This window comes from Typopeltis vanoorti, chromosome 7 (assembly GCF_054136105.1).
Source record: "Typopeltis vanoorti isolate ZY-2024b chromosome 7, IOZ_Tvanoo_1.0, whole genome shotgun sequence".
Classification (NCBI taxonomy): domain Eukaryota; kingdom Metazoa; phylum Arthropoda; class Arachnida; order Uropygi; family Thelyphonidae; genus Typopeltis; species Typopeltis vanoorti.
Genome location: NC_143555.1, coordinates 61,813,036 through 61,825,230, shown reverse-complemented (window position 1 = coordinate 61,825,230; position 12,195 = coordinate 61,813,036). Strand labels below are relative to the sequence as shown.

General features: G+C 36.1%; 1 protein-coding gene across 1 annotated transcript in view; it reads left to right on the top strand.

Annotated features, from left to right (window-relative positions):
- Positions 1-12,195, top strand: part of LOC150104721 (circadian locomoter output cycles protein kaput-like) — a 237,164-nt gene that overhangs the window by 204,415 nt on the left and 20,554 nt on the right. Inside the window, exons 9-10 of the mRNA XM_090395307.1 lie at positions 1,468-1,574; positions 5,137-5,287. Of these exons, the coding sequence (XP_090251433.1) occupies positions 1,468-1,574; positions 5,137-5,287 (258 nt within the window). The remainder of the gene's footprint in view (positions 1-1,467; positions 1,575-5,136; positions 5,288-12,195) is intronic.

Genomic DNA, 12,195 nt, shown 5'->3' with positions numbered 1-12,195 from the left:
AGGCATATGAGAAGGTGCCAAGAGAGAAGCTATTCAATACACCACAGTTATATGGTGTCAATGGGGCATTATATCAAGCAATACGTAGTCTTTATTTGAGTTGTAAGTCAGCAGTTAGAATTGAAGGAAATACAGGAAGATGGTTTAATGTTAAATCTCGTGTGAGACAAGAATGTACATTATCCCCTCCGTTATTCATTATCTATATGGATCACATTATGAAGGAAAGTGGTATTAAACATGATATCAAAATTGGAGATGTTAATGTCAGCTCTTTGCTTTATGCGGATGATGTTATACTTCTAAATAAATCTGCTACAAGTCTGCAAGATTCTATGACTAAATTGAATAGCTGTTGTAATAGATATGGCATGAAGGTCAGCAATAAAAAGACAAAGACAATGAAAATAGGCAGAATCATTGAAAATGTCAACTATGTTGTGAATGGAGAACCTGTGGAACAAGTGAAACATTTCAGCTACTTAGGCACGATTTTTACTGAAGATGGTAAATTAAATATAGAAATAGACAACAGAATCAGCAAAGCTGGTATGGTAGGAAGTCAATTGAATAAATTCATATGGAATAAGAGAGAAATTAGTCGGAACATTAAATTAGCTGTATACAAGACAGTGTTCAAACCAGTTTTAACTTATGGATCTGAGAACTGGGTCAGAAGTAAAACACTTGACCAAAGACTAGAGACCGCAGATATGAGAGTTCTGAGAAAGATTATAGGCGTGAACAGATGGCATCAATGGCAACATCATATTAAAAACGAGGATATTAGGAAAGAACTTGACATTGTCAACATCCAAGAATGCGCTAGCAGAGCTAATCTCAGGTGGTATGGTCACTTAAACAGAATGGGCGAAGAAAGATTAGCAAATCAAGAATTCTCTGCCAGGTTGGAAAATGACCCAGAGGAAGACCAAGATATAGGTGGATTGATACGGTACAAAGTGCCTTAGATGATAGAAATATAAGATCTGATAATGTTGAAGCCTTGACAAGTAACAGACTGATTTGGAGGAAAATTGTAAATAGGAAGTTAGTAATGATGTAATTTTTTTATGTAGTACTATCATATCCTGTACACCCCTTGAGGGTACATGGCAGGAATTTGATGTTGATGATGATATAATCTGTGTAAAATAAGAGCTGAGATTTATATTAGGTTTAATGCCATTTTCTTTCATATGAAAAACAACGAGAAAAAAACCATATCTTTTGTCGAGCAGTGTATTTCCCTTTTAAAATCTACGCGGGTAGTATGATAGTCGAATCATCTGGAATTCAACCTCTTATTCTAGTAAACAGTTATATTCATTTCACTCATCTCTATATTAACGTGTACTTTGGCATCAATAAATAAAACTTTTCATGCTTTAGTTTTCTTTAATTACATGTATAAAGTTTTATTGAAGTAAAATATTTTCTTTTAATAATTTTTTTCTTGTTCTTTAGAATATCAATCATCACTGGCCATCTTCCTCATGAAGTTTGCGGTGCATCTGCATATCAGTATATTGTCACAGAAGATATCCCGGTAGCATTATTCGCCCACAAATTAAGTAAGATAACTGATTATAATTTTATTTATGAACACCACCTTGCTTTTTTTTTTTTAACAGTAATCTCATCACTTGTTCATCTTGTTTTCTATTATTATTATTACACCCTCCATGGAGTCGACAGACTTTCATCATGGTAGGCTCATTCAACTGACAACATAATTTATCATATAGAATCTTAAAGTCCTTAACTCTCCTTGCAACACAGAAGTGCATAGAATACAACACATTCTGGTTGCATCCTATTCACTGACAATTCTCCATGTAAAAAATTACTTCTCACATCCTTCTTCACTACACTTTTACATCTTCCAAGAATGACCTCTGGTTCTTCCCTTCTCACCTTCTACTCTTTTTATAATCCCCTCTGTGTTAAACCTATTTCTCTGGCTGCTATATCCATCAGACCTTAGCTAACCATCCTTGGCAAAAATATAATATTATCAAATCATTGCCAACAAGACCACATATAATCTGTTCAACAAGAAATTTCCATTGCAAGGCAAACCTTTGTTTAGTTGCAGGTGTAAGGAGAGGATTAAAATGAAATTTGGTATCACAGCTGGAAGACTTAGATTATACAGATGAAGTAGTTTTGATTTCAAACATACTAATATACAATCAGAATTTTATAAAACATCTGAAAAAGTTGGACTTAAAATAAATACAGTAGTGAACAAATTAATCTGAACAAGCTGAATTTTTGTCAAGTTTTTGTTCCGGTTCTTTATTTTGGTTAAGCTGCATGTTTTAACTGTCTCTATGATGTTTATTAATAGTGTGAGTTGTTAATAGTGTAAATAAGTTGACATTGGTAGTGGTATATTCATGTAGCTATAAAATGGATAAATCTCCAAGAAAGCATTCAAAAATCTGTACTCTTTCTCAGCACACATCCATGACTCAAAGACAAATTGCCAATGAGTGTAGTGTTAGGTTAAAGTTAGAGATGCAGAAATAAGAAAAATATGGTCGACATTGGTAGAGTCCATGCCTAAGTGAATTAATGAACTTATTAGGAACAGAGGAGCATAAATAAATTATTAGGTAAAGTTGGAGTTTAACTTTTGTACTGATTTTCTTGTGAAATTAAAATTTTGCTTTAAAATGATATGCATGTTCGGATTAATTTGTTCACTACTGTATGAATAAAACAACAGTTCTTATGGTGAACAACCAATGCCAGAAATAAATTAAAATTGACCAATATGATATAGAAGTTAGAGGTTTAATAGAGTATTAACAACACTAAGAAAGGATTAAAAATTATCTGAATATTTCTTATTTCACTCAGACATTTTTTTGGGGGTACAAACTAACGCTCATACCACAGACAACACAATATTAAATGAAACATGGATATAATCCTAAAGTCCTATCTAGGTGGGACACCTTCTATGGGTGTTTGTAGGAGATTGGGATCTCTGAGGATTGATGTTTCTCAAAATTTGGGAACTTTCTGGTTCTCAAAATTTGGGAACCTCTACACTCAAAAATCAACCAACAAAAATTGGTTGATTTTTGAGTGTAGAAGTGCAAACTAGCAACTGTAATAGATGGCCCAGACACAGACTCCTTCCTCTGCCACCTTAGTAGTCTGCATCCAAGAATCCAGTGTACAATGGTAAAGAAAACTAACAGTAGTTTATCATTCCTCGATATATATATATTAGTGTCACAGCTTCTGGATGGTAACTTCTCATTTATTGTATACAGAAAATCCACTCATCACAAACTTTCTCACCACTGCCCCACTCAACAATATGGCATTATTAAAACTTTAACCAATAGAGCCTACAATGTTTGTTCGAGGGGAACCTCTCTTTCAACAGAACTCAGCTATATACACAACATTCTCCTATCCAATGGCTACCATTCTTACAGAATTAAAAAAAAATTAATAATCCTCATCCATCTCTTCAGAAGGATTTCAGAAAAAATAGCCAGGTCTGTTGGTGGGAATGTGGTCATATTGGTTATAGACAAATTCTCAGATGCAATTACTACATTGGCAAGCACTAGAAGGGATCAAGAGTTAGGGGCCGACCTCGATTAAAATGGACTGATAACATCAAGAACAAGAGACCGAGATGATTGGAGGAGGCTAACAAAGAAAATCACCTACCAGCCATGAGTGACCCAACGGTCCATTTAGGACTATGGGAGAGAAAGAATTACTACACTGAGCACTCTCAAACCCCTAATATATTCCATCACATGCTGTCTTAGGTAATTATGCCTTAGTAACTGCATAAATTCCATTTCCTTTCTTCCGTGTCCTCTCTTCCTTCCAATCTATGTTCCCATAGTTGAAACCCCCCCCCATTCATTGAGCCTATTTGCTCATGCATACTATCCCGAGGTCTATAGCAGCATCCAACTGTATGTTTTCTATTGGCTTCTATCTCACACCAGATAGCCAGAAATGTGCTATTTTCATTGACCTACAGTTGAACTTCTCTATTTGGTTGCAGTTCGTCAGTTAACATCAATAACACTTCTCCCCCAATTCTTATCTCTCTCTTCCCTGAACATACTATATCTTTCACATTCTATCCCACTAACTATATCATCTTGTTAGCCACAGTGCAAGTGTTCTGCACTGGTGTAGATTCTGGCCAGACCATAAATTAACAGAAGCTTCTAAATATATCAATTCTCCTGATGTTAATAATAGCTTTATTCTTTGAAATAAAGTTTGCTTATATCAAGGAATTGCACTCCACTCACTTTCCTACTTGAAATAACTTATTGCTTCTAATCAGTTGGGCTCTCATCACTCATTCCAGAATTACAAACTACTTCTCTGATGTGATGTGTTTTACCTTCCATGTAGAATAGGATCCCAGGTGTTATCTGAATATGATTTTCAGACATTGCTTTTAAACAGCTTGTTCCAGCCTTCAGATTGCTATGAACTAGGATGTTGCTATCATCTTAGTTGTAGCATTTCTGGTACAGATGCTTCATTTATATCATAGCAGTAAATCATTCTTGGGCAAGTGAAATAGTGGGAAAGCATCTCTGCTTTCCAACCATTAGGTGATGAGTTTGAATTCAACTACAAGAATCAATGTTTATTAATGTCTGGAGATGGAAGATGAATTTCATTGCTTGGTAAGACCACCATCCTGATCATTGGAAGATTGAAGTGACTTGAAAAAGTTCCATGGTGAGTCTCTAGAACAGGATTTCAGAGTTACATAAACATAATGAAAAAGATCAAAAATCTCTCAGCCTATTCATAATACAGATATCACATAAAAAAAAAAGTATTACTATTATGCTAACTAAGGTTCTAGACCTATGTATTTGAATACTGTAGTTTATCATCACAGTAACTTTTTTTATATACTTATGAGGTATGAGATACAAAGGTTGAAATGTTTCACAACACATTAATTTAATTACTAATAACGGAAAAATTAACTAATGATTTAATAAACTTATTTAATTATGTTTTATTGCAATAAATAGCATATTTAACAGCTCACTGAAATATTTATTCTAAAAATGGTTTGAATATTATTATAGATTTAAAAATAAAATGTATATTTTACAGTGTTCTCTAATAGTAATGGAACAGGCCAGATAGTATATAGGCTAAGGGCAAGGAACCAAGGATGCGTGTACTTAAAAAGTACTGGCTATCTGCGATATGATCGCACTACCGCTTATGTGGACCACTTCATTTGTATCAATAGACATTTAAGGTATGTTTTTAATTTTCTGCTGCAAACACTACTTAGTACATCGTTTTCAATTACACTGGTAAAGTGTCAGGTTTCTACGTAGGGGATGCCTGGAGTTTTTTTTCACGTAAATCCTTCCCATGAAAAGTTGTGAACCTATCATCTGTTTAGTACCATAGCTGTGCTGATGGTCAGATAATCCATGAAAACTGCTATAGAGCCCCAATATGGTACCTCACATCAAATGACTGAAATAGTCTATCACCTAAAGATTTATACACAATCATCCATGCTATGGCATGGATGATTGTATATATATGAACCTGCTAATTATTGGATAGTTCCTTCACAAATAATCCAAAATATGGCAAAGGAGCAGACCCTAAGTAACTACTAGGCTTAAAAGTTAAATTTGAAGTTTTTAGAGCAGTTTTGAAAAAACTGCTCTAAAAACCTCACTATCTTATGTAAAAACTTGACACAGCCTTGTGACTTGATGGCATGCAATTAACTGGTGAGTGCAGAAAATACATTCAGATAATTGCAAAATGTAAAAACCATTGACAAAAAAAAAATTAATACTGAAAAGATGAATTACACAAACTTTGGATTGTAAACAACTGAAATAAAAATCTGTTACATTACATATGTGGTAAGCCAGCAACAGACATGACTGTTGCTGGCCATTCTGTTAAAACATCAAACACAAACTGTGAGCCAGCCACATGCTTTTTTGTGAAATGTGTTAGGAGGAGTTCTGTTGTTTTGAGAGTACAGGGGAGTAAATTATTTTATTTAGTTGCCAGGAAGGGGGACAGTAAATAGGGTCTTTTTGTGTTTTATGGCACATTGGGTGGTTCCTATTGCTAGCAATTCAGAACAATAATTTGGATTAATTTTCTTGGAAATCAATACTGGTGTCATTTTTAAATTCAGGGGTGTGCTTTGATTGTATTGCATGCAAGGATATTTCAGTAATGGGATTTTTGTTGTTTCTTATGTTTTTCTTTGTGTGAAAAATCAGAGTATCAGTCATGTATGGGAATGTTACAATCTGGGTAATGTTCAATTAAGTAAGACCTAATAGAATGAATGGTAGAACTAATATAACAGGTGTTGCATCCTGACGGGCAGTGAAACTTATAAACCACAGAAAATTTTTAATATTAATATATTGTTTTTTTGCTATCTCCCTATCCCCTTTACCCAGGCTATCTTATAAGTTCTTGCAGAAAACTTGACTATGAATTGCCAAATGCTGCTATCACTTGAATAAACCAATGCAAATAACACTATACTAGCATGATTTTAATATATTACAAGCTGAAACAACATACAGTTCTTTTAAGAAATGCCTTTTTGCGTCAGTTCATACCAAAATTTGCAAAAGTATAAGGAAATAAATCCATTCCTCGTAATAGTAAAATGTGCTACCATGCTTCTATATCGCTCATAAAACAAGTGCTTAGCTAATACAACATACAACTATAGGATACTTAAGGGGTGCTTAAGGATCAAAGCTGTATAACTGAGAGGAGACTGCCACATAGCCTTAAAAAGGAATGCGGAGAAGCGACCAGGGCTTCTGACCTAATGTCCAGTCCTCACCTTCTCGTGGTGCACCCTGTTGGGTATCTCCTAGATACTGAACGAACGAGGATGGGTTGGCAATTTAGGATTTAGCTGACCAAATTGCATTCTTATTGATTAAACCAAAATAAAAAATGATGATACAACATGACAAAATTTCATGCCGGCTGGGGTGTCGCCCGGTTCAACAAGGCCCCTGTTGTTTTCGCCAGGAAACCAGGGTGAACAGCGAAAAGTCAGCTACTGGAACAAATCTGAAAGCACACCCCAACTTAACATCACCAGAGTTAAAGATCGATACTATCAACATAATAAGCCTGAATGGGAAAGAAATGGAGCTAGCTGAGGAATTAGATGAGTACCAGATCGGCATAATAGGGGTGACTGAAACAAACAAAGACAAACTGGTGAGATCTTGCTGAGCAATAAATACAAAATGTTATATTCAGGCAATGAAAATCAAGGAAAATAAGGAGTAGCCATAGTATTCAACACAAAATACAAGGCTAATCTTCTTGAATGGCAGGCAGACTCAAGTAGAGTAATGTGGGCAAATATGAGAATGGGGAACTGGACATGAGACTTATTTGTACCTATGGCCCCACAGAAGGTTCTACTAAGGTAGAAGTGGAGGAATTTTTGAGGCTTTAGAAAAAAGCAACTGACACAATGAAAAAGGAAAAGTTGGTCCTTGTTGGGGGTCTAAATAGCAGAGTAGGAAATGGTTGTCAGACATACAAAAATGTTTTGGGAAAATTTGGAGAAAAGAGCAAAGCTAATAATAATGGCAAATATCTGTTGGATTTCTGCTCAGGACATTGATTGGTTATTACTAACACCATGTTTCAACATAAAAATGTGCACAATGGAGAGAAGAGGCAAGGAATAAGAAAAGTCTCATTACTATGTTATTGTTGATAGTGATGTTTTCTCCCTGGTGCAGGACACCAGAATGTACAGAGGATTTGAAATTGGAAGTGATCACTATTTAGTCTTGAGCAGGATAAAATTGAATTTCATATTGAAAAGAATAACGTGTAAGAAAGTTTTAAAGCGAATAAAAGTTGAGCATCTCTCAGATGTGAACTGTAGACTAAAATACACAAAGATTATTGAAGAAAAAATGAAAGAGTTTGAGAAGGAACCAAACCTTGGAGATTCAGTGGCAAGCCTTGAAGAAAACCTCAATTCATTCAGCTAGAGAGGCATGTGGTGAAGTTGTCTGCAAGAATAGAAAAATTAGAACTCCATGGTGGACACAGGAAGTTAAAGAGGCAGTGAAAGAAAAGAAGAAAGCATATCAAAAGTTCCTGGCAAATAAGTCAGCTTGTGCTCTTAGAGAATACAGAGACAAATGTAAGAAAGCTAAACAGTTTCTAAAACTAGCTAAACAAAAGTCATGGGAGGACTTTATCAAGAAGGTGGCAAAATATTCTGGAGGTTGTTGAAGAAGCTTAGGAATGGAGGAAAGAGTGCTGTAAAAGGAGTTAGAGATGATAAAGGTGACATGAAAACTGGAGAAAAAGATATCCTTGAAGTATGGAGTAATTACTTTGGATCTGAGAGCTGGGTCAGAAGTAAACCACTTGACCAAAGACTAGAGACCGCAGATATGAGAGTCCTGAGAAAGATTATAGGCATGAACAGATGCCATCAATGGCAATATCATATTAAAAACGAGGATATTAGGAAAGAACTTGACATTGTCAACATCCAAAAATGCGTTAGCAGAGCTAATCTCAGGTGGTATGGTCACTTAAACAGAATGGGCGAAGAAAGATTAGCAAAACAAGAATTCTCTGCCAGGTTGGCAGGAAAACGACCCAGAGGAAGACCAAGATATAGGTGGATTGATACGGTACAGAGAGCCTTAGATGATAGAAATATAAGATCTGATAATGTGAAATCTTGACAAGTAATAGACTGATTTGGAGAAAAATTGTAGATCGGAAGTTAGTAATGATGTAAATTTTTCATGCAGTACTATCATATCCTGTATACTCCTTGAGGGTACACGCCAGGAATTTGATGATGATGAACTACAGGGTAATGAAAATTGAAGTATCGCCATCCACTAATTGAAATGCTGTGAAACTTTGCAGGAATGCATTGTGTGCCATGCAGAAGTGATATCTGAGTGTGTGTTGGGGGGGGGGGGGGGTCAAAAATTCGCCACCACAGGGTGCTGTATGATGTACTGATTTTTCTGTGTAAGAAGGAGAAAACAAACAAGCATAAATAACACAATTTTATTCACTTATATTATGCATTCATGTGCTGCAAATTGCATCCTTTGCACAGTGCGTTCAACAGCAGAACACAACTGGTGTTCTGACAGTGCCAGAAAGTTATCACAATGATCTCAATAAACCCTGTCTTTGAGAAATCCTCTGAGCCAGAAGTGACGTGTCAGATCAGGTAAACGAGACAGTCATGCAGTGAGAAATACACTGCCGATACAATGGTTCCATGAAATGTTCTCTGAAATCCCCAGTATGGGTCAACCAATGTGTGGACTGGGCCTCCCCATCTATGAAAATGACTGAATCCATGAATAGGAGCCACTGTGGCACAACAAAATTGTTTATCATAATGCAGTACCTCTCAGCAATAACTGAGCATGTATTGGACCCAGCTAGCAAATATCTTCAAAGAAGAATAGTTAAATGATAAACGAAGCTGTAAACCACACCAGGCAGTAACTTTGGGTTGAATGCAAAGGAATTTGTTGGATAGCATGCAGGTTTTGCATAACTCATACTCAACAATTGTGGGCATTCACAGCTCATTTCAGGTGAAAGCGAGCCTCGTCTCTCCACGAAATCATCCAAGGCCATGCGGCATCCAACTCCACTTGAGCAAGGAATGCTAAAGCGAATGTCGATCAACTTGCAAAGTCCTGCAGGTGCTCCCATGTCAGGGTTATCTTGAATGGGTAGAAATGTAGAATCTTTTGTAGAATTTTACAGACAGTTGTGTGACACATCCATGTGTCTTGATATAGCACTATTATTCATGGTCTGCTCCACAGCTGTAGTAGAAACTTCATTCGCTTATTGTGAACTGATTGGTTTGTGACCTCTGCTAGGTCTAACTCCCAGTGATCCCATTTCTTCACAGTGACTAATTATTCATCGCAAAGCACATGGAGATAGTGGACATCATTAACATTTGTTCAGGTGACGAAATTCTCAGAATGTATCAACAGCATTACAGCTTCATGATCAATGCACATTGGTTCAAGGTTAGTGTCATCACGGCGAACAGTATAAGGGTGGTCTGAAAATTTCTTAGCCTAACAATGAAAAAACGAATTTATAATTTCAAAATTATTTTTATTTCTCAACATAATCTCCCTTAAGACTAATACATTTATTCCAGCGATGCTCCTGTGCCATTATCCCATCCTTGTAGTGGTTCTCAGTAAGATCTGCAAAATATCCCTCTTGATTCGAAGAAAAATGTTGACCAGCGAAGAAGAGTTTTAGTTTTGAGAAGGGATAGAAGTCAGAGGGAGCCAAATCTGGGGAATAGGGTGGATGTTCAAACAATTCATAGTGCAGATCCCTTAATTTTCCCATTGCCAAAACACCGTTGTGGGCAGGTGCATTGTCCTGATGAAAGATGATTTTTTATCTTTCATCCGGGTCTTTTCTCACAAATTTTTTTGTGTGGTCTGGGTTAAAAGATCAGAATAATATTCCCTGGTTATTGTTTTATCTTTTTCAAGACAATAAACAAAATGCTTTTAGCATCCCAAAATACCAATGACATGACCTTTGGTGCTGAACAACCGGCTTCTGTCCACTGTTTTGACTCTGGCGTGTAATGGTGAATCCAAGTCTCATCAATAGTAATAAATCAACACATAAAATCAGTGTTATTCTTAATTTACTCTGTTGAAATGCTCTTAGCACTGTTCAGAGATTTTCGTGTGAGTGCGTTTTTGATATGCTTTGAGAAAACATGGCACCCATCTTGTGCTAAGCTTTTTCATTTGTAATTCTTCATGAAAAACATATCCCACACGTTCTTTTGAAATGCCTATAGTCTCAGCAATTTCGTGCACTTTGACTTGCTAGTCATCCAATACCATATCATGCACTTGATCAATGATTTCTGGTGTTGTTACGTTTTTTTGGACATCTTTCACAGGAATCATCTTCAAGGCTGGTTCAGCCACGTTTAAACTTGGCAGCCCATTTCTTAATTGTTGAAAAGGAAGGAGAAGAGTGCCCATAAACTTTTATGAACTTCAAATGGATTTCTTTTGGCGTTAAACCTTCTTTTACAAAGAATTTTATAACCGCACGGTACTCAATTTTATCCATTTCAAGGGATACAGACAACACTTTTGCTTCAAACAAACTACTTGATAGAATGACTTGCAATTTCATATAGATGCTTATGACAAATGTACCAACTTAGAAAAAAAATCTTGCCGATAGTGTTGCCATCTATGGTCGAGGCTGAGGACTTGCCACCCTCGTACGTTGGAACAGAAGACTTAACAACACACACTGTTATGATTACATGATTATGGATAGAGAAAAGCAGACAGTGGAAATATAGCTTATTGGGCAAGACATCAGTGACATTGCCCCATTCAAAACTCAAACTCCCTTCTACAAAAGATGTCATGGCATTGTTTTTCATTACAAAAAGGCAATTAAACAAACAATAAGAGGAGCTGTTCAGGATGTTTTAGTGATCTGGGAAAAGGCAAGAATACCTATAAAGCTGAAAAAGGTGTGTTATTTGGAGAATGGGGAAATATTGGAAAGAGTAAAAACAAGGCAAAGAAGGATGAGGAAATGTTGAACATCCGTATATTAACTGTTAAGTGCTATGTTAAAGCCAGGTAAGCTCCATCTTCTGTATCTGTCCCGTAGGAATGACCTGCAGTTCCCGAAGGACAATTACATTTACAAGGAAGTAAATGATAGGAATTTTCAAAGTGCTGCAATTGCAGCACTTTGAAAATTCCTATGGCACCTCTGGTACTTTTCAAAGGAATTGAATGCATTTGCTACAGAGATGAAGTGAAAAATTATCAAAGCTTTGAAGAAGTCTGAAGACAGTCAAAGCAAAATGAGCTATATTTGATTCTATGCAACTGCAAGTGTTTTCAACATCAAACACTTTGCAGTTATTCTCTATCACCAGACTTTCCACTGATTTCTCAAACAAGGTTGCTGCGGAATAGAATTGAAGATGAGTTATTCCAGTCAGTTAAAAAAAAAAAAAAAGGCCATTTATTGCATTAGAGTTATCAACAAATACAACAAACTGCTGCCAGTGAAAAAATACCAGAAATGTTTCTTTTGTTGGTCTTAAGT